This window comes from Podarcis muralis, chromosome 13 (genome assembly GCF_964188315.1).
Source record: "Podarcis muralis chromosome 13, rPodMur119.hap1.1, whole genome shotgun sequence".
NCBI classification, from domain to species: domain Eukaryota; kingdom Metazoa; phylum Chordata; class Lepidosauria; order Squamata; family Lacertidae; genus Podarcis; species Podarcis muralis.
In genome coordinates this window covers 2,395,953-2,418,429 of record NC_135667.1, presented here as the reverse complement: position 1 = coordinate 2,418,429, position 22,477 = coordinate 2,395,953, and the positions used below count along the sequence as shown (strand labels likewise).

General features: G+C 47.9%; 2 protein-coding genes across 2 annotated transcripts in view; one reads left to right on the top strand and one right to left on the bottom strand.

Moving 5' to 3' along the window:
- The window catches only part of LOC114583730 (chloride channel protein ClC-Kb-like), a 38,411-nt gene extending 28,895 nt beyond the window's left edge, over window positions 1–9,516 (top strand). Inside the window, exons 16-20 of the mRNA XM_077917805.1 lie at window positions 2,882–2,973; window positions 3,121–3,192; window positions 5,263–5,367; window positions 6,555–6,641; window positions 8,730–9,516. Coding sequence (XP_077773931.1) covers window positions 2,882–2,973; window positions 3,121–3,192; window positions 5,263–5,367; window positions 6,555–6,641; window positions 8,730–8,870 — 497 coding nt within the window. The 3' untranslated portion in view covers window positions 8,871–9,516. The remainder of the gene's footprint in view (window positions 1–2,881; window positions 2,974–3,120; window positions 3,193–5,262; window positions 5,368–6,554; window positions 6,642–8,729) is intronic.
- A 20-nt stretch (window positions 9,517–9,536) lies between these two features.
- ACTL6B (actin like 6B) overlaps window positions 9,537–22,477 on the bottom strand; it is a 30,181-nt gene continuing 17,240 nt past the window's right edge. Inside the window, exons 10-14 of the mRNA XM_028703946.2 lie at window positions 16,431–16,545; window positions 13,826–13,906; window positions 12,184–12,279; window positions 11,598–11,684; window positions 9,537–10,132 (exon numbers count right to left, since the gene is read on the bottom strand). Coding sequence (XP_028559779.2) covers window positions 10,052–10,132; window positions 11,598–11,684; window positions 12,184–12,279; window positions 13,826–13,906; window positions 16,431–16,545 — 460 coding nt within the window. The 3' untranslated portion in view covers window positions 9,537–10,051. The remainder of the gene's footprint in view (window positions 10,133–11,597; window positions 11,685–12,183; window positions 12,280–13,825; window positions 13,907–16,430; window positions 16,546–22,477) is intronic.

Below are 22,477 nucleotides of genomic sequence, written 5' to 3'. Positions count from 1 at the left end.
GGCATAGAAAAACGAACGTTTTTTCCCCAGAGGAGAATGGCGTTGCAGAGCGAAAAAACAGATCTTTACAAGATATGATGTTTGCCATGCTTGACGATGCTGATTTGCCCATGTCTTATTGGGGGGAGAGCATGCTCACCGCGTGTTATCTCCAAAACAGGCTCTTTCATCAAACTATAGGTACAACCCCGTACTTTAAATTGTTTCAGAAAAAACCCAAAATTGACCATTTGCATGTGTTTGGATCAAAAGCCTGGGTATTAATTCCAAAACAAATGAGGAAGAAGGGAGATCCTAAGACCAAACAGTTAGTGTTTGTGGGTTACCAGGAGCTGGGAAAAGGTTTCCGCTTTGCTGAAGGGACAAATGGCATTGTGATCTCCAGGAATGCCAGTTTTTGTGAACATAGTGGCTGGGAGAGACTACATGCCAATACTGAGGTTTGGTTTGAAACTTCCCAGGAGCTTCATGACTCTGAAGGTAAACACAGAGAATCAGAGTCTGAGGGGGAGGAAACTTCAGATAAGAGCTCTCAAGAAAGTGGAGTTAGCCAAAGACCAGTTGCTATGCAACAAAAGAGAGGTTGTAGTTCTGAGGAGGAAAGTCGGTCAGAAGAAAAAATTTCTCCCAGAAGATCTAAAAGACAAAACAAAGGAGTGCCTCCGGTGCGTTTTTCTCCAGATACTGCAAATGTGTTTAGTGTAATTGCAGAACCCAAGAGTTTTCAGGAGGTGTTAAAGTTACCAAAAGAGGAGGCAGAGCGCTGGAAACAGGCAATGGAGGAAGAGATGTCCTCTCTGAATGAGCACAAGGTTTTTACACCAGTAGCAGCGCCTGAGGGGGCAAAGATTGTAGGCTGCAGGTGGGTGTACAAACTTAAACCTCTGGTGACAGGAGAGTGTTAAAATTAAACAAAGTTCTATATGGTCTCAAACAGGCTGCAAGATCTTGGAACAAATGTTTCCATGAGGCTTTAGTGTCATTTGGTTTCAAGCAGAGTACAGCTGACAATTGTGTTTATGTACGTGGTACAGGCAGTGATCAAGAGTTTTGTCTGATTTATGTAGATGATGTGTTGTATGCCTGCAAAACAGATAAACAAACTAAAAGGTTTGCCAAACAATTGTCCAGTAAGTTCAAAGTGAAAGACTTAGGCCCGGTTAGGACATATCTAGGGTTGGAAGTGTGCTGGGCCCAAGATGGCAGCTGTCTAATTAGTCAGCAGAACAAAGTTAAACAACTACTGACTACATACAGAATGCAGGATTGCAAAGGGGCAGCGGTGCCTATGGATCCAGGTTTCATAAAAACACTTCATATAGATGAGGGTCCTGAATTTGAACATCCTGATGTATATCACTCTGTAATTGGAAGTTTATTGTATCTAGCACAGTGGTCCAGACCTGATATTAGCTATGCAGTAGGCATATTAAGTAGATTGGTCTCAAAACCCACACTAAATGCCTGGAAAGGGGTAAAACAAGTTCTGAGGTATCTCAAACAGACAATTGGCTATATGTTACAATTAAATTCTTCAGAGGATGAAATGTTGAGTTGCTACTGTGATAGTGACTGGGGAAATTTGCCGGATAGAAAATCTGTCCCAGGACTAGTCATAATGGTCGGTGGAGCTTTAATCAGCTGGCGGTCACGCAAGCAAGACGTTGTAAGTGTGTCATCAACGGAATCAGAGTACGCCGCATTGAGTGAATTGTGCAACGAGGTGATTTATTTCAAGCATTTGTTAGCAGATTTAAATGTAAATTGTGGAGAACCAGTACAAGTTTACATTGATAATCAAGCTTGTATAACATTAAGTAAAACAGAGGGTTTCAAATCACGTTCCAAACATATCTCTGTAAAATACCAAAATGTACGTTGCTGTGTACAAGACAATGTAATCACATGTACTTATGTATCAAGTGAAGAAAATGTAGCAGATGTGTTAACTAAACCATTGGCAAAGATAAAGAACAAGCGAATGTGCAAGGGTTTAGGTTTGCTGGAAAAATGATCTCCTACATAGGTGTATTTGGTGTTAATTGTTCAGCAGAATCTGTGAGGGGGTGTTCAGTTTCTGTTAATTGGTTCTCGTGGGAAACTTGCAGATTCTAGCTTCGCACAATTAACTCAGGCTGGTGTCAATTTACTCTTGGCAGAAAGCCCAGGTCTGCTTGACCTAGAAACTTCTCACTCTGATTGGTTAACGACCAGCACTCTGCTCTGTTATCAAGGGATTGCTAGCTCAGTTTGAAGTGAGGTGTTGTTAGGAGTAGAAGTGCTGTGTATGGTTTTGAGAGAGAGAAAGAGAGGATTTATTTTGCTTTTATTTGTATGCAGAAACTCTGCTGGTTTTATTTTCTTCTTTTTAATAAATCCTGTAAATAGTTATTCTGAGTCTAGCTGACTAGTCATTACTGCCGCAACCAGCTTCCTCGCTGTGCAGGAAAACTCTGCTACGTTTGGGCTAAAGCCAATAGGGCTATGCCTGACACTCCAAAGTTCCATGATAGACTACCGTATTTTTTGCTCTATAAGACTCACTTTTTCCCTCCTAAGAAGTAAGGGGAAATGTGTGGGCGTCTTATGGAGCAAGTGCAGGCTGCGCAGCTATCCCAGAAGCCAGAACAGCGAGAGGGATTGCTGCTTTCACTGCGCAGCGATCCCTCTTGCTGTTCTGGCTTCTGAAATTCAGAATATTTTTTTTCTTGTTTTCCTCCTCCAAAAACGAGGTGCGTCTTGTGGTCTGGTGCGTCTTATGGAGCGAAAAACACGGCATTTTAAAGTGTAGAACAGAAAATTTAATTTAAAAAATTATGTAAAAAATTAGGATAAAAAATAAACTTCTCCAGAGTAAACCCCGTCCTTGCTTCTTACGCAGACTCGCCCAAGGAAACGGAGAATGGGCCGTGCGATGCCCAGGAAAGTTGGACGGAAGAGATTGAGGAGGGAGAGGGAGAAGAGGAGAAAAAGGTAGGAGGCAGCTGGACCTGTGGAGGCAGAGAGATCCCCCCTTCCCCTGTTTAGCCTTGGCTTAGAATCATAGTCATTGAACTCTATGGAAGGGACCCCAGGGGTCATCCAGCCCAACCCACCGCAATGGCTTTTTTCTGATTTCAGCCCTCCAAGGCCGTTCCGATGAGCACCGATTCTCTCACCCCGCAAGAAGAGCATGGGCAACATCGCCACATGGTACGTTAGGCACTGAGATGCCAGGGTCCACAAGGAGGGCTGGGGAGGAGGCTGGGGGTCCAGGACTCCTGGGTCCCTTGAGCAGAGCGGTTCGTTCCTTGGGGCTGATGGGAGCTGTGGTTTACACCCTGTGCCCTTTAAAAAAAAATGGGGGGGAGGCTATTGGGTTGTTGTTTTTATTTTTACAGTGTTAGTAATAATAATAATAATAATTTATTATTTATACCCCGCCCATCTGGCTGGGCCTCCCCAGCCACTCTGGGCGGCTTCCATAAAAACCAAAAATACAATAAAATATCACATGTTAAAAACTTCCCTGAACAGGGCTGCCTTAAGATGTCTCTTGAATGTCAGGTAGTTATTTATCACTTTGACATCTGCTGGAAGGGCGTTCCACAGGGTGGGCGCCACTACCGAGAAGGCCCTCTGCCTGGTTCCCTGTAGCTTTGCTTCTCGCAATGAGGGAACCGCCAGAAGGCCCTCGGCACTGGACCTCAGCGTCCGGGCAGAATGATGGGGGTGGAGACGCTCCTTCAGGTATACTGGGCCTTTGAGGCCGTTTAGGGCTTTCAAGGTCAGCACCAACACTTTGAATTGTGCTCGGAAACGTACTGGGAGCCAATGCAAGTCTTTCAAGACCGGTGTTATATGGTCTCGGCGGCCGCTCCCAGTCCCCAGTCTAGCTGCCGCATTCTGGATTAGTTGTAGTTTCCGAGTCACCTTCAAAGGTAGCCCCACGTAGAGCGCATTGCAGTAGTCCAAGCGGGAGAGAACCAGAGCATGTACCACTCTGGCCAGACAGTCCGCAGGCAGATAGGGTCTCAGCCTACGTACCAGATGGAGCTGGTAAACAGCTGCCCTGGACACAGAACTGACCTGTGCCTGTTAGGTGTTTTGCGATTTTATATCTTGGTTTTATACTGAGACCCCTGGGTATAGGGCAGTCTAGAAATTCAACAGAGAGGCGAAATTAATGGACTATGCATAATTAGACAAGATGACAGGAAGGATTCGAAACCTGCGGGATCAGAGATTCTCAGAGGACTGGAGTAAATATGTGAAGTATTTGAAAAGCAAATGTAATCAACAGATTACGGTGGTAGGATTGGAAGAAGTTTCGTAAGGAGGACTGTGTGAAATATTTCAGAGAAAAGTATGAAGTGAACTATTAGGGAAGGACTGTTAAAAGTAATAGTGAAATTAACGAAATGCAGATTAAGTGATAAACATTGAAAAAATCTTCAGATGTGGTTGGTGGAAGTCCAAAATGCTGAATAAGATGAGAAAATATGTTGTATGTTGTTTTTTGAAATTTCATATATATGTATATATATTCAATAGAGAGGAGGAAGAGGAGGAGGAGGAGGAGGAAGAGGGTGTCCTGCGTGCCTAGATCCTGGATCTATTTATTTATTTCCTTGTTAATTAAAATATTTGTATACCAGCATCGCAGAGAAAATATCAAAGCGCTTTACAGCAATAAAACCATAACCAAGCCCTTAAAAGAGTTGCAAACAGGTCTCAGTTAAACCACTGCAGAAGTATTTACTTATATACTTCCTTGCTTGGTAGAATTTATTTAGCGCTTGACCGTCGAAACCCTCAAAGCAGTTTGCAACAGGAACAAACGAGAGGGTTGTTAATAATAATAACAATTAACGAAACGATTGAAAACACCAGCAGTCCGCTCTGAGCACGGCAGCGTTTCAAATATTTGGGTAGGCTGCAGTCTTACCGGTCTACCTAAGGGCCAGTGGAAAATGCAAAAGTATTCGGCAGGTGTCGAAAATCTGGCACTGAAAGCACCTCCTGCCAAATCTCCAGTGGCAGAGAGTTCCACAGGGCTGAGCCAGAAAAAAGCTTGTTGTTGCACAACACGAAGGTGTTGGCTTTTGGAACTCCCCGCCACATGGTGGCCGCTGTCTCGGAGGGCTTTTGGAAGTGGGACCCCAGATTTATTGCCTTTTACAGTCTATGGGGGGCTTCCGAGAATGAGCCAGTTGGGGAAATGGGAATCTGGGAAAGATGGAGTCCATTCCCTGCCTCTTTCTATCCCCATGGCAGATGCAGGTTGAGGAATGGGAATGCCGGCAGCTCCAGGAAACCCTCCATCTGGCCGACGTGCCCATCGATCCAGCTCCTTATCGCCTCTTGGAGAAGGAAACCCTCTACCAGGTCAGTCCTCCGAGGCCCCTTCCTCCCTCATTCCTTCAGGAAGTGAAGAAACAGGACCTTCCGGCCCACAATCTCCCCAGGCCATATTCTTATTTCTCTGGGAAATGGGGCGCATTGCAGAATGTCTGCTTTATATACATTATTTACATACTGGGCCCCACGTGATTGGCTAATTCCGGGATTCACCTGTAGGCCAATCATGTTGCGGATTCACTTCCACCTGGAGCTGGATTGGGTGGCTCCTGTGGACCAATCAGACTGCTGCATTCTGGATCCTGTTGTTCTAGGACCAATCAGTCCTATTGTTCTATTTATTTATTTACTTGTTAACATTTGTATTAACATTTGTATTGTTCTAGGACCAATCAGACAGCTGCATTCTGAATCCTATTATTCTGGGGCCAATCAGACTGCTGCATTCTGGATCCTATTGTTCTAGGACCAATCAGACTGCTGCATTTTGGACCCTATTCAACTCAGTACATAACACCTCAGGAGAGGGAGGAAAATTCTCAGGGATGATTCGCATCCTGGCCGGCACTTTCTTGATCTCCTGCCCTCAGGCAGAAGATATAGAAGCATGATTAGTCGCGCCAACAGGGTAAAGAACGGCTTCCATCCGTGGGCTGTTAGGCTGCTGAATGAAAAGATAACAACAGGGCAACTGACTTTTGGGTTTGGTGGGTGTGCGTCAGTAAACGAGGCGAATTAAGACTAAGAGAGCTGAGTGGCAGGTGCTCGTGTAATCTCACTGTATACAAGTTGTAAAGTAAAGGTAAAGGGACCCCTGACCATTAGGTCCAGTCGTGGCCGAAACTGGGGCTGCGGCGCTCATCTCGCTTTACTGGCCGAGGGAGCCGGCATACAGCTTCCGGGTCATGTGGCCAGCATGACTAAGCCGCTTCTGGCGAACCAGAGCAGCGCACGGAAACGCCGTTTACCTTCCCGCCAGAGTGGTACCTATTGATCTACTTGCACTTTGACATGCTTTCGAACTGCTAGGTTGGCAGGAGCAGAGAACGAGCAACGGGAGCTCACCCCGTCATTGCGGGGATTCAAACCGCCGACCTTCTGATCGGCAAGCCCAAGAGGCTCAGTGGTTTAACCCACAGTGCCACCCGCGTCCCTGTAGAAGCGGCAATAAAACTATTTCCATTTCAATATTTTTCCTGCCCACCCCCCTCCAGTGCTACGACCTCTTCAACCTTTTGGGTCTCCGCACGGCTTACGTGACCAACATGGGGCACTTGGTTGGAGTGGTGAGTCTCAAGGAGGTAAGTGTCTGTCCGGGTTGGAGGGTTCGCAGCTAGAGCAGGGGTCCCTAAACTAAGGCCCGCGGGCTGGATAAGGCCCAAGGGACTCGTTTATCTGGCCCGCGGCGATGCCCGCTGCCGCCACCTGCTCTTACCGGCGCTGCCCACTTCCGGGTCGGAGGAGCACCGGAAATAGCTTGTGCGCATGTGCGTTATTTGCACATGCATAAGTGTTATTTCCAGTGCTCCTCCAACCCGGAAGTGCACCGGAAATAGTGTGTGTGCATGTGTATGGGTGTTTGGCGCTGGAGACACCGGCCCGAGGCGCGATTAAGTTTGCTGACCCCTGCGCTAGAGGGGCGAGGACAGACCTCCCTCTCTCGTAACACAGGAATCCAAACCACGAATCTGAGCGCTGGAAGGTTCAGAGCAGGTGAAAGATAGTCCCGCCAACATTTCTCCGGTGAAAACAGGGATGTCGTATTCTGCAATAATATTTTTAAATATTATTACCCCGCGCACCCGACTGGGTTTCCCCAGCCGCTCTGGGTGGCTTCCAACATACCGTATTTTTCGCTTTATAAGACGGACTTTTTCCCTCCTAAAAAGTAAGGGGGGATGTGTGTGCGTCTTATGGAGCGAATACAGGCTGCGCAGCTATCCCAGAAGCCAGAACAGCAAGAGGGATCGCTACTTTCGCTGCGCAGCAATCCCTCTTGCTGTTCTGGCTTCTGGGATTCAGAATATTTTTTTCTTGTTTTTCTCCTCCAAAAACTAGGTGCATTTTATGGTCTGGTGTGCCTTATAGAGCAAAAAATATGGTATATAAAAATGTAATGATCAAACATTTTTTTAAAAACCACCTTCAGATTTCTCTGGGGTCGGATCACTCCATACATACCCTCCAACATTTCTCTGATTTAAACAGGGACCTGCTAAGGCAGGCATAGGCAAACTCATCCCTCCAGATGTTTTGGGACTACAGCTCCCATCATCCCTAGCTAAGAGGGTCAGTGGTTATGGTTTTGATCTATGGGCTACTTTTAAAATGAGGCTGCATTTTAAATTGCATTTTAACCTGTATTTTAAAAAAAAAATCCCTATTGTGTTTTTACTGTAATTTTACTGGCATTAGCCACCCTGAGCCTGGCTCTGGCCGGGTATGAATAAAATTTATTATTATTATTAGTATTAATGGGAGTTGTAGTCTCGAAACATCTGGAGGGCCGATTTTCCTATGCCTGCTCTAAGGAAAAGCAGGGCGTTCCAGGATCAGATTGGAAAGCGGGACGCATAGCTGTCAACCGTCCCTTCTTTGGCGGGACAGTCCCTTATCCCAGCGCTGTGTCCCGCTGCTGTCCCTTATTGATGATGTCCCTTCAATTTCCCGGGTTTCAAAGGAAGCAGCTCCTCTCCCTCCCTCCCTGCCGGCCAGGGAGGAGGGAGGCTCCAACTGTGTTGCTCACCCAATAAGGAGTCTAAGAACGACTGGGGGGTGGAGCTTGCATGCCTTGTGCCCATCAAATCGGCCGCGTTGCCTGGGGACTCGCCTTTGCTCAGCGCTTCCCAGCGGAAAGGTGACGGTGGTTTTCCTTGCTGCATCCCCTTTGCCGGGTTGCTGCGCTGTGGGAACCACCGCTTGAGGCTTCGTTTGGCTGTTGGCTGGGCTTTCTGCCTTTGGCTCAGAGGGGCTCAGAAGTCAAACATACCTGTGTTCGGAAAATCCCTTATTTTGGCTGCTGATCCCTTATTTTCGAGGCTGCTGGTCCCTTATTTTCAAATCTGTAAGTTGACAGCTATGGCGGGACGGCTTCTGTAAATCTAGAAAATAGGGGCACTTAGGGGGAGTGTCGTGTCAAGAGGGATGTTCAGAAATTAGCCCAATGGACCTTAATGCCGGAGATTCAGGACGGATGAAACCAGTGCAGGGTGGAACTGCGGAACTGCCTGCCACAGGAGTGGCCACTAGCCTGAATGGCTTCAAAAGGGCAAATTCATGAAGGAGGCTATCTACTGATCTATTGTTAGGGAGGGCTGGGGGGTGCCTCCCTTTCTGAGGGAGTTTTTTTGGGGGGGTCTTCTTGACTTCCTCTCTCGCTCTTTCCACAGCTCAAGGCCGCAGTCGAAGGGTGTGTCAAAGGCACCTTTGTGGGCCAGGCCGCCCTCCGCCAGCGCCGGGATCCACGCAGGCCTGACGACCAGGAGCAAAAACCACCTGGAGAGGATGAACCCAAGAGCCCCATGGCATAGGGCCATTTCTTGAGGGTGCCAATGTGGACCCGTCTCGCCCCAGGCGCCATTTATTTAACTCCGCAAGCAGACAACAGATTTATTTCTGTTGTAAAAGCTATATATTCGCTTGCTTGTGAGAAGAGGCCCTGTCGGTGTACGCCGTGGTTTCGTGGGGTTTTCAACCGCCCCGGCGGAGGGATCCTGGGAGTTGTAGTTCGGAAAGGTTTTTATTTTTACGAAGGAGATCCCTTAATCGCCTTCGGAAGAGGGAACCGCTGTTTTAAGCTTGTGTGCGGCTAAGATGTGGCCCCACCGAATTCTCTGGGACGAGACGAATCGTTCACAGCTGGCCGCTCTGGGCTGCGTTGCTGGAGACACAACGCGATACCTGCATCTTTTGTGTTCAATGGGTCTTACCGTCAGTTTGGGAAGGGACACCCGCCCCACAAAACTTTCCCAGGCACAAGCTGAAGGCAGGATCATGTCCCACCCTCCTGAGCCAGAGTGAAAAAGGATGTTTGCAGGGCATCCCCAAATATCATAAACACTGCTGTGACAGGCAAGAGAATAACAGGGTTTTGGGGTTTTTTTTTTACAAAAACACAACCTCACACGTTTATTATTTTTCCGACACCGAAATAAAAATAAAACAAAAGAAGAATAATCAATGTCAATCCATGTCAGTCCATCGAATAAATAGATCCACCCAGGTTTACATATAAAACAGCAACAGGGGAGGTGAAGGGGGGGAGGCACGGCGCCCGCCGAAGACGACCTCCAAACCCCCCTCTGCCTTGACAAAGAGAACTGTAGCGCTGGGAGGGACCCCCCAAGGTCATCCATCCCAACCCCCTGCGATGCGGGAGACAGAGAGGCCTTCCTTCCTGTCTCTCCAGCGATCCAGCAGCTTGAAATCTGCCCTCCTTCGTCTCCTGGGTTCTCCGATGTTGGCACGAGCGTCGGTGGGCGCAGGACTGCTGGGTTCTTCTCAGGAGCGGGGGGCAAAAGGGGGGTTTGGAAGGACACCCGGGTTCTTTGGAGAGGGGAGAAGGTGTCGAGAGGGCGAAGAGGGGCAAGTCTGGGGTGTGTTTCGAAAGGAGGGAGTCGCTGGGAGGGCTTCCAGGATCCACGAGGCGGGGGCCTCCTGGGGGGGGGGGGAGAGAGGGAGGGCAAAAGGGGAGGCGGGCTGCCCGCCCGGTTCAGGGGCATTTCCTCTCCACGCACTGTTTGCCCCCTTCCTCGTATTCCTGTTTGGAGATCCACATCTGCTGGAAGGTGCCCTGCGGACGAGAAGGAGAGGAAGGAGACGAGGAAAGAAACCCAGGCGTCCGGGTCTTCCCTCCCAGGCCCCCAACCCCAAACTCAGAGACCCCTGAGCTACACACACCAGCACCTAGTCCACGTCTTGGATCCCGGTTCCCTAGGATGGATTAGACACTGAGCAAAATAATAATAATAATAATAATAATAATAATAATAATAATAATAATAATAAATTTTATTTATACCCTGCCCTCAGGGCACTAAAACCAATAAAATCACAGTAAAAACATAATGGGGGGGGGAACCAATTTAAAATACCAGTTAAAATGCAATTTAAAATGCAGCCCCTGTTTGGGGTATCAAAGGAAGGGGGTGTTATGTATTCAGTGGGTCTGTCTTTGCCTGAGCTTGAGTTCTGGACTAAGGAATCTGAGCTCCTGATTCGATACACATCGTCCAATCACAGAACATTTCAGGATTTGGGCCTCTGCCATTGGCCCTTGAACTCTCGAGTCGTGATTCGCAGTTTGGAACTTTAGACAGCCAATCACATTGGGAATGGGAGTGGCCCAGGCTTTCGGAAATGTCCATGGACCATATCATGGGCGTAGCGATTGGGGCAGCTGCCCCCTAACCTTAACCCTAAGCCATGGACCATATGGAGCAGCTGAATCAAGTTCTCCCCCCCCAACAAAGGCCCCATAATAGATGAAATGAGGGGGGGGGGGAGAGAGGAAGGAAGGAAGGAAGGAAGGAAGGAAGGAAGGAAGGAAGGAAGGGAGGGAAAGAAAGAAAGAAAGAAAGAAAGAAAGAAAGAAAGAAAGAAAGAAAGAGAAAGGAAGGGGAAGGGAGGGAGGGAGGGAGGGAAGAAGGAAGGAAGGAAGGAAGGAAGGAAGGAAGGAAGGAAGGAAGGAAGGGAAAGAAAGCAAGAAAAAGAAAGGAAGGGAAAGGAAGGAAGGGGAAGGAAGGAAGGGAGGGAGGAAGGGAAAGAAAGAAAGAAAGAAAGAAAGAAAGAAAGAAAGAAAGAAAGAAAGAAAAAGAAAGGAAGGAAGGAAGGAAGGAAGGAAGGAAGGAAGGAAGGAAGGAAGGAGAAGGAAGAAAAAGAAAGATAAAGAAAGGTAGGAAGGGGAAGGAAGGAAGGAAGGAAGGAAGGAAGGGGAAGGAAGAAAAAGAAAGAAAAAGAAAGGAAGGAAAAGGAAGGAAGGAAGGAAGGAAGGAAGGAAGGAAGGAAGAATAATAGTGATTAATGATATACAAAACTGTCGGTTTTGTTTCATTTCGAAAAATAAAATTCTGTTCTACAGTCCATTGTTGTTTATATTCTGAATTAGATATATAGGGGGGCACCAAAATCTTTTTCAGTGCTTAGGGCCTCTGAAGGTCCTCCAGAGAACCCAGGAGTCCTGGCTCCCAGCCTCCCTCCCCCTTTCCCCATCCTCCTCTTCCTCGGACCCACGGCAGCCTCCAGGGCCCCCGACTCACGAGAGAGGCCAGGATGGAGCCCCCGATCCAAGGGCTGAACCTCCTTTCCATGGTGCTGTTGCTGGCAATCAGCTTCAAGCGCATGCTCTACAGAATGCGGAGAGAGAGAAAAGAGGGGTTTGAATAATAATAATAACAATAATAATAATAATTTATTTATTTATACCCCGCCCATCTGGCTGGGCAGGTGTTAAAACAGGCTTGTCCTGCCCTCTGCAAACTAACCGGTGTTCTAACAATTCTAAGGTGCACACACATAGCAGGCCACAGGCAGCCGATCCTTCAAAATTAGGAAATATTCAGTGAAAAAAACCAGGCGCTTTGTTTTAGTACGCGGAACAATCCTGAAACCATCTTGGCTCTCTTAAGGACCCCAGATATTTCTCTTTCTTTCTCTGATTTGTATTAGTTTTTCTGTTTTACAATTTAGAATGCTCATTTAAACATCCTTAAAATATCAACTTTAGAATAGCTTTGGAAGTGGATATAGGGTCCCACCAGACTCTGCGGTTCTGTGACTCCACGTTGCCTGCTGAAGAACCCTGTGTGACTCCAAAGACCCCCATTCTTACGCACAGAAACTCACCGGTGGCGTTTTCTGAGAGAGTTCCCGGTTGAGGCGGTCCGTGAAGCCTTGCAGCAAAGTGTTTCCCCCTGTGACAATGACACTCCCGTAGAGACCCTTCGAAAAAAGGATAGGTGTTATATTAGCAGCCATTTTGGTGGGGAGGGTCCACCTTTGAGTTCCTTTAACTGGGAGGAATATGCCCTTTTGCAACCATCCTGTTGTGGGTCTCCGGTCAACAACTCCCCTGCCATTTCCCCCACATTCACCCCCTAGAGCAGGGGGTCCCAAAGTGGGTCAAAACACCCCCTGGGGGGGCCAGTGGGATGACCTAGGGGGGTGCCAAGAGGCAAAAGGGACTGGCAGGGGAGTTGCTACAGGTGTAAAAGGCTGTGACTGGAGGCAGCCCGCCCATTTTGTTGAATTAACTTCAAGAGTTTTAATTGGATTTGGAATAAATGCGCAATTCATTCTTACAGTTTTGAATTTTATTGCTTCATTTTCTTTGTGGGTCATGCAAAGCGCTTTTTTTAAAAATTTACTAAATTTAATTTCCATGCTAAGGGGAGAGGGGATATCTGAAAGGTCTTCACTTTCCATGCTTCACTTTGATTCAGCATGTTTTGTGACTATAAATATCTACTCGGGTTCCCTCACGGAAAAGTACATGCCCTAAACTTGAATCTCGGCACCCAGGAATTCTCCTTTCGGTTGGGACGCTGGTGGCGCTGTGAGTTAAACCACAGAGCCTAGGGCTTGCCGATCAGAAGGTCAGCGGTTTGAATCCCCGTGACAGGGTGAGCTCCCGTTCCTCGGTCCCTGCTCCTGCCCACCTAGCAGTTCGGAAGCACGTCAAAGTGCAAGTAGATAAATAGGTACCACTCTGGCGGGAAGGTAAACGGTGTTTCCGTGCGCTGCTCTGGTTCGCCAGAAGCGGCTTAGTCATGCTGGCCACATGACCCAGAAAAACTGTGTGCTGACAAACACCGGCTCCCTCATCCAGTAAAGCGAGACGAGCGCCGCAACCCCAGAGTCATCCACGACTGGACCTAATGGTCAGGGGTCCCTTTACCCTTTACCTTTACCTATGTTTTCGGTTTGGTTTTGCTTTTGCAATGGCGGAATATACCGGAAGCGTTCTGAACCGAAGCAAAAATAAAGGTGGTGGGCTGGTTTTGTGCATTCCCTGGCCAGCTCCCCTTCCCTCAGAAACCCACAACTACCTGGCCCCAGACCGGAAACCCTAGCAGGGGGCAAGGTAAAGGTAAAGGACCCCTCGACAGTTAAGTCCAGTCAAAGGCGACTATGGGGTTGCGGTGCTCATCTCCTTTCAGGCCTAGGGAGCCGGCGTTTGTCCACAGACAGCTTTCCGGGTCATGTGGCCAGCAGGACTAAACCGCTACTGGCGCAACGGGACACCGTGATGGAAACCAGAGTGCACGGAAACGCTGTTTACCTTCCCGCCGCAGCGGTACCTATTTATCTACTTGCACCGGTGTGCTTTCGAACTGCTAGGTTGGCAGGAGCTGGGACAGAGCGACTGGAGCTCACCCCGTCATTGCGGGGTTTCGAACCGCCAACCTTCCGATGTGGTTCAGACCACAGCGCCACCCGCGTCCCCTACTAGGAGGGGGCAGAGTTAAGGCGAGGGGACACAACTCACTGGCCGGATATCGATGTCACACATCCCGATGCTGGTCGTGACCACGTGGCCAACCCCCAACATTGTGTTCCCAGACAGGCCCTAGAGAGAGAGAGAGAGGCAGAGATTAAGGGAGTTTGGGGTGTTTAGGTTGGAGGAGACTGAGAGGGGGTAGGATAGTCATCCCCGAATGTAGGAGTGCAGATATCCAGAGTGTGGGGGTCAGATGAGATTCCTATGAGGAATTATAAAATATGCATCAAGCCATTGTGTCCACGATGAAAGCATTGCGTTGACTGGGTTTGATTCATTGACAATAATTTCTGATCAGATCCCACAGGCCTCTCCACCTCTGCCATTTGCTTTCTCTACGCCTGACAGGCACCTATAAGCATTCTGAAACACAGGCCAGTTGCTTCACCAGGCATCCTGGGTCATGAAGATAGAAGGTAGCTTTGATGTAGTTTGCTAATCGTTCACAAGGAGATGGTAAATACCCTATTTTTCGCTCCATAACACACACTTTTTTCCTCCTAGAAAGTAAGGGGAAATGTCTGTGCGTGTTATGGAGCGAATGCCTACGGATGGTGTGGGGGGGGGGGATCTGCTGCAGTCGTGAGCAGAGGATCCATGGTTCCCCTTCCTTCCCTCCTCCGTGGCTCGCTTTGAAACAGCAAAGCGGGAGAGGAGCCACTTACACAGGTGTAAGCGGCTCCTGTCTGGTTGGCTGCTTCAAAGTGAGCGTGCTCTCTGTCCCTCTCTCCTCCCCACTCAGCTCGCTAAATAGCAGCAAAGTTTTTCAGCTCGCTAAGCTGGGGAGGAGGGAGAGAAGCAGAGCCTGCTTGCTTTAAAGGAGCCAAGCGGGAGAGGAGAGGAACCTTCTCCCCTTAAACCCCTCTTCTGCATTATTAGCAGCATCCTTCTCCACACACCCCATGCGTGCTCCTTGTCCCTTGAGTGCTTTTCCTTCTCTTCCCACTTAAAACGTGGTTACAAAGCACGGATCCACATGGATCCTCAGGATTTTTTGCATTGGGCTACCCCAAACTCACCGTCAGATCACATGTCTGTGGCCACAGCATGAACCACAAAAATCATACTTCCACTGTTTCGTTTAGAATATTTTTTTTCCTTGTTTCCCTCCTCTAAAAACTACATGCGTGTTATGGTCAGGTGCGTGTTATAGAGCGAAAAATACGGTACTACTTATCCTTCTTCTCCTGTTTATTGCTGTTTATGACCTCCAGAGTTTCCTAAAAGCATTCCTCCTCGCTTCCTCTTTTATTTACTCTGAATTACGTATGCATGCTCAAGTAGGAATTAGCTCTTTGTAGTTTTAACTTTTAACTTTGTCCCATTTTTTGAAATGCTCAGAGGAAATCTGATTGGTTCTTACGAACACTGTGTAAAACGTTCTTTTGTGAATAAAACGACCTGGGCCGAGGGGTGGAGAGGGAATTATTATACGCACTCCTCCCAGAGTCTTGCTGGTCAAGCCTCGCGTGTGTTTTATTAATCAGAGTCCAATTCTTCCTTGCTTTGGGAATGCCACCTCCGAATATCTGAAGGGATGTCCCGGGGAAAGTGGAACAAGCTTGTTATCTCCTGCGCCAGAGGGCAGGACTCGAACCCATGGCTTCAAGTGACAAGAAAGGAGATTCTGACTACACATAAGGAAGAACTTTCTGACCATAAGAACCGTTTGACAGTGAAACAGATTTCTTCGGAAGGTGGCGGACTCCCCTTCCTTGGAGGCCTTTAAGCAGAGTTTGGGTGGCCATCTGTCAGGGATTCCTCAGCATTGCAGGGGGTTGGACTAGATGGCCCTTAGAGGTCCCTTTCAACCCTGCTAGCATTGGTGCCTGCTGAATTCATCCTTGTTTAGGCGAGGGCGTCTGGATGTTTAGGAAGCCGACGCAGTTTTTAATTTACCGTATTTTTTGCTCTATAAGACTCACTTTCCCCCTCCTCAAAAGTAAGGGGAAATGTGTGCGCGTCTTATGGAGCGAATGCAGGCTGTGCAGCTATCCCAGAAGCCAGAACAGCAAGAGGGATCGCTGCTTTCACTGCGCAGCGATCCCTCTTGCTGTTCTGGCTTCTGAGATTCAGAATATTTTTTTTTCTTGTTTTCCTCCTCCAAAAACTAGGTGCGTCTTGTGGTCTGGTCCGTCTTATAGAGCGAAAAATACGGTATTTTAACTTTCCCAAAGTCCTACATTATTGTTGTTAGTTCTGACTACAGATAATCCTAGTGCAAATTATCAGCTTGCTTTTTCGCTTTTCTGAAAACCGCTCTGATTTCCAGCACACACACACCGCACAAATAAATTTAATTCTGAATAAGCAATAAATGTTTTCTGAGGCTACACCCCTCCCTGCGCCCCCTTACCAGGCAGAAACACCCCCTTGATTTCAATGGTAATCGCTTCCGAGTCACTGCGTTTGGGATTGCGCCGTTCATCAGTCAGAACTCTGCGCAAGCCTCTGTGTACATTGAGGAGTTTTTTTGTTTTGTAATCAAGAGGTGTGCTGATTTTTCGAAAGCAAATCAATCAGTAGAAGCGGGCGCAAACTCCCCACCCTTGCCTTGATCCTTATTTCATCGTCTGGCTCCCTGCCCGCTCACCTTCACGTTGGAGGGGTCGAAAAGCCCCTCCGGGATACGAAGCCTCTCCGCCCCGTAGTCTGTGTTGTAGCCGTTGGGCATTTCGTAGTGGACGGTGGGCATCTGCGCAGCCACCCTGCTCGGGACAAGAGGGCGAGGGCACAGCCGGATTTACATATAAGCTAAACAAGCTATGCAATGACAAACCTAGACAGCATCTTAAAAAGCAGAGACATCACCTTGCCAACAAAGGTCCGTATAGTTAAAGCTCTGGTTTTCCCAGTAGTGATGTATAGAAGTGAGAGCTGGACCATCAAGAAGGCTGATTGCTGAAGAATGGATGCTTTTGAATTCTGGTGCTGGAGGAGACTCTTGAGAGTCCCATGGACTGCAAGAAGATCAAACCTCTCCAGTCTGAAGGACATCAGCCCTGAGTGCTCACTGGAAGGGCAGATCCTGAAGCTGAGGCTCCAAGACTTTGGCCACCTCATGAGAAGAGAAGACTCCCTGGAAAAGACCCTGATGCTGGGAAAGATGGAGGGCCCAAGGAGAAGGGGACGACGGAGGACAAGATGATGGGACAGTGTTCTCAAAGCGACCAGCATGAGTTTGACCAAACTGCAGGAGGCAGTGGAAGACAGGAGTGCCTGGCATGCTCTGGTCCAGGGGGTCACGAAGAGGCGGACACAACTAAACGACTAAACAACAACAAACAAGCTATAGCTTAGGGCCCCACTCTCTTGGGGCCCCCCAAAAAACTTAAAGGAAAATAAACTGGATCTACACTTCCAAAATATAAGATAAAAAACAAATAAAATAAAACCAACATACAGCGACAGTGTTTTGTGTTGTGTAGGCTCCTATTTGTTAGGTGCAAATGGCTTTAGATACCGTATTTTTTGCTCTATAAGGCTCACTTTTTCCCTCCTAAAAAGTAAGGGGAAATGTGTGTGCGTCTTATGGAGCGAATGCAGGCTGCACAACTATCCCAGAAGCCAGAACAGCAAGAGGGATTGCTGCTTTCACTGCGCAGCGATAACTCTTGCTGTTCTGGCTTCTGAGATTCAGAAATTTTTTTTTCTTGTTTTCCTCCTCCAAAAACTAGGTGCGTTTTGTGGTCTGGTGTGTCTTACAGAGCAAAAAATACGGTACCTATTAGGTCCATAAATGACCATATAGCATATATTCAACATGGAAAAACAGCAACAATTTGTTGTTGACGAAGGACAGCTGGACATTTAAAGGGCCCCATTACCTTCAGTAGCTCAGGGCCTCATCAAACCTAAACCCGGCGCTGTGCACAGCATGCTTGGATAGAGAGAATTTTTATTCCCTCTCTCCTAACACTGGACATCCAACAAAGATGAATGTTGGAAGATTATTTTTTTTTAAAAAAGTCATTCATAAGACAGCACACAGATGGACTGTGGAACTCCTTGCCTCAGTACGCAGTGACGGCCACCCACTTGGATGGCTTTAAACGGGGAATGGGACAAATTCATGGAGGAGGAGATAGCTATGGCAGCTACTAGCCATGACGGTTCTCTTCTGCTTTCACATCAACGCTCCTGGATGTGCGATAAATCAGCTTGCTTAACTCTCATGCACGCATGAAGGGGTTAAAACCATAGAGCAAGCCACGCTATTTCAGCGCCTTCTGGAAACATTATTGTTTAGACAGGCCTGTCCAGATCTTGAGCATCACAGAAATGTAGAGCTGAAAGGGACCCAAGGGTCATCTAGTCCAACCCGCTTTTGCCCAATGCGGGACTCGAACCCACGACCTTGAGGTTAAGAGTCTTGTGAGTCTCTTGCTCTACCAACTGAGCTGGCATGAGTTTCAATCTGTTGGGATTTCTTTTTGCCTATTGTTCTTTTAACTTTTTCAAAAGTCTTATATTATTACGTTGTTAATTTTTCTCACTGTTGAATTTCATTGGGGGATTTTTTTTGGGGGGGGGGTTCCCCATAAGCCAGCCTCCCCTAACCTGGCTACTTCCAGCTGCTTCGGACTACAACTCCCATGAGCCTCAGCCATGGAGGTCACCTTGTTAAGGATGGCTGGCATGATCTTTCCTGGACCCGAGTTCAAATTGATGAGTTGAGGTTCGAGGGTTGGACTGGATGACCCTCGGGTACCCCTTCCAATTCTACGAGTCAGTGATTCATGAGATCTGGGAAACTGGGTGCTTAGTTCCAGATAGATGCTGCTGCGTCAGTCTCCCAAGAAGCACCGGACACTCTGTCGTTCTTGCTACCTGGCTGCCCGTTTTTACTTTCGCTGAGTTTCCACAGGAGAAACATGACTCCCCATCGTGATGCAAATCTATTTCTGTCCTGTAGCGTCCGCACTGAAGGGTCACCTCCACTTTGTCCCCCAAATTGCCGTCCTTTTGCCTCCCTCAAATCTACATCTTCCCCTGACACGAGCGAGTCAGCTATATTCTGACTTTCTATGCAGTGGTACCTTGGCTCTCAAAATTAATCCGTTCCGGAAGTCGGCTCCAAAACCAAAGCGTTCCAAAACCAATGTGCGCTTTCCCGTAGAAAGCAATGTAAAATGGATTAATCCGTTCCAGACTTTTTAAAAACAACCCCTAAAACAGCAACTTTACTAGCTAAGGAGACCATGGATCCATAAAATGAAAGCAATAAGCAACGTACTGCAGTCACACAATCAATCAATCAGTAGCTGAACTGGGTTCCACACAGTCACAAAAACAAAACAAAAAGAGCCGCGAAAGCAAAAACGCAAAATAAATAGCGAAAACAGGCAGACCTCAGCGTAAGACTCAAAACGGAAACGTAACACTCAAAACGGAGCATGTTTGGCTTCCGAAAATAGTTCGCAAACCGGAACACTTCCTTCCGGGTTTGCATAGAATCATAGAATGATAGAGTTGGAATAGACCACCAGGGCCATCGAGTCCAACCCCCTGCCAAGCAGGAAACACCATCAGAGCACTCCTGACATACGGTTGTCAAGCCTCTGCTTAAAGACCTCCAAAGAAGGAGACTCCACCACACTCCTTGGCAGCAAATTCCACTGTCAAACAGCTCTTACTGTCAGGAAGTTCTTCCTAATGTTGAGGTGGAATCTTCTTTCTTGTAGTTTGGATCCATTGCTCCGTGTCCGCTTCTCTGGAGCAGCAGAAAACAACCTTTCTCCCTCCTCTAGATGACATCCTTTTATATATTTGAACATGGCTATCATATCACCCCTTAACCTCCTCTTCTCCAGGCTAAACATGCCCAGCTCCCTTAGCCGTTCCTCATAAGGCATCGTTTCCAGGCCTTTGACCATTTTGGTTGCCCTCCTCTGGACACGTTCCAGTTGGTCAGTGTCCTTCTTGAACTGTGGTGCCCAGAACTGGACACAGTACTCCAGGTGAGGTCTGACCAGAGCAGAATACAGTGGCACTATTACTTCCCTTGATCTAGATGCTATACTCCTATTGATGCAGCCCAGAATTGCATTGGCTTTTTTAGCTGCCGCGTCACACTGTTGGCTCATGTCAAGTTTGTGGTCAACCAAGACTCCTAGATCCTTTTCACATGTACTGCTCTCAAGCCAGGTGTCCCCCATCTTGTTTTTGTGCCTCTCATTTTTTTTGCCCAAGTGCAATACTTTACATTTCTCCCTGTTAAAGTTCATCTTGTTTGTTTTGTCCCAGTTCTCTAATCTGTCAAGGTCGTTTTGAAGTGTGATCCTGTCCTCTGGGGTGTTAGCCACCCCTCCCAGTTTGGTGTCATCTGCAAATTTGATCAGGATGCCCTTGAGTCCATCATCCAAGTCGTTGATAAAGATGTTGAATAAGACCGGGCCCAAGACAGAACCCTGTGGCACCCCACTAGTCACTCTTCTCCAGGATGAAGAGGAACCATTGATGAGCACCCTTTGGGTTTGGTCAGTCAGCCAGTTACAAATCCACTGAGTGGTAGCATAGTCAAGACCGCATTTTACCAGCTTCTTTACAAGAATATCATGGGGCATGCAGTGTTTGGGTTCCAAGTTGTTTGAGTACCAGGGCGTTTGAGAACCAAGGGAGCACTGTATGCCACATATGTTTTACTGAGCTCCTTGCTGCATTGTAAATTCGCTCCAACATCTTTCACAGGGAGCAATAGCCGGCTAGCTAGGCAGCCAGTCGTATATTCATCTTTATAAAAATAATTATTGCACTTCGGAACTCTCTGCCTCTTGATATAAGGGTAGACATCTTCACTGCACTCCTTTTGGCACTGGCTAAAAACATTACCGTTTAGACCAGCCTACCCATGTGTTGAAAGGGACACGGGTGGCGCTGTGGGTTAAACCACAGAGCCTAGGACTTGCCGACCATAAGGTCAGCAGTTCAAATCCCTGCAATGGGGTGAGCTCCCGTTGCTCAGTCCCTGCTCCTGCCCACCTAGCAGTTCGAAAGCACCTCAAAGTGCAAGTAGATAAATAGGTACCACTCCGGTGGGAAGGTAAACGCCGTTTCCGTTTGCTGCTCTGGTTCGCCAGAAGCGGCTTAGTCCTGCTGGCCACATGACCCAGAAGCTGTACGCCGGCTCCCTCGGCCAGTAAAGCGAGATGAGCGCTGCAACCCCAGAATCGGCCACAACTGGACCTAATGGTCAGGGGTCCCTTTGCCTTTACCCATGTGTTTAGCAATCTCGTGCACGTTTTAATCTAGCGTTACTCCCTTAAAGCTTTATATTGTTTTTTCACCTTCCATAATCTTCTTGCTTTGTCTTTTTTGGGAAAAACCACTCTGATGTTCTCTTTTCGCGATAAGGCGGTGTGTAAATTTTTCGGAATAAATAAATAAGTATTCCGAGGCCTCTGAGTCTCAGAAGCAGCCAAAGACGGATCCCAAAAGGTCAAATGGAGGAGATTATGAGGAGCATGGCCGCCAAGGAAACGGTGTCATTCCTGTGCTGCAGAAGCGGGTTGGGCTGGAGGATTCTCGGGGGTCCCTTACAACTCTTCAACGATTTTACAGAAACTACAACTAATCCAGAATGCGGCAGTCAGACTGGTGACTGGGAGCGGCTGCCGAGACCACATAACACTGGTCTTGAAAGACCTGCATTGGCTCCCAGTACATTTCCAGGCACAATTCAAAGCGTTGGTGCTGACCTTTAAAGCCCTAAACGGCCTCAAAGGCCCAGTATACCTGAAGGAGCGTCTCCACCCCCATCATCCATCCCAGACACTGAGGTCCAGCTCCGAGGGCCTTCTGGCAGTTCCCTCCCTGCGAGAAATGAAGTTACAGGGAACCAGGCAGGGGGCCTTCTCGGTGGTGGCGCCCGCCCTGTGGAACGCCCTCCCAGCTGATGTCAAGGAAATAAACAACTATCTGACTTTTAGAAGACACCTGAAGGCAGCCCTGTTTAGGGAAGTTTTTTAATGTTTGATGTTTAATAATAAGTTATTGTTTATACCCTGCCCATCTGGCTGAGTTTCCCCAGCCACTCTGGGTGGCTCCCAATCGAGTGTTAAAAACAATACAGCATTATTGCTTTTTCAAAATTATTATTATTAGTATTCTGTTGGGAGCCACGCAGAGTGGCTGGGGAAACCAAGCCAGATGGGCGGGGTATGAATGAATTAATGAATAAAAAATAAATAAATGGGTTGCCAACAAAGGTCCGTATAGTTAAAGCTCTGGCTTTCCCACTCGTGATGTATGGAAGTGAGAGCTGGACCATAAAGAAGGCTGATCGCCGAAGAATGGATGCTTTTGAATTCTGGTGCTGGAGGAGACTCTTGAGAGTCCCATGGACTGCAAGAAGATCAAACCGATCCATTTGGAAGGAAATCAGCCCTGAGTGCTCACTGGAAGGACAGATCCTGAAGCCGAGGCTCCAAGACTTTGGCCACCTCAGGAGAAGAGAAGACTCCCTGGAAAAGACCCTGATGTTGGGAAAGATGGAGGGCGCAAGGAGAAGGGGACGACGGAGGACGAGATGGTGGGACAGTGTTCTCGAAGCTACCAGCATGAGTTTGACCAAAGTGCGGGAGGCAGTGGAAGACAGGAGGGCCTGGCGTGCTCTGGTCCAGGGGGTCACGAAGAGGCGGA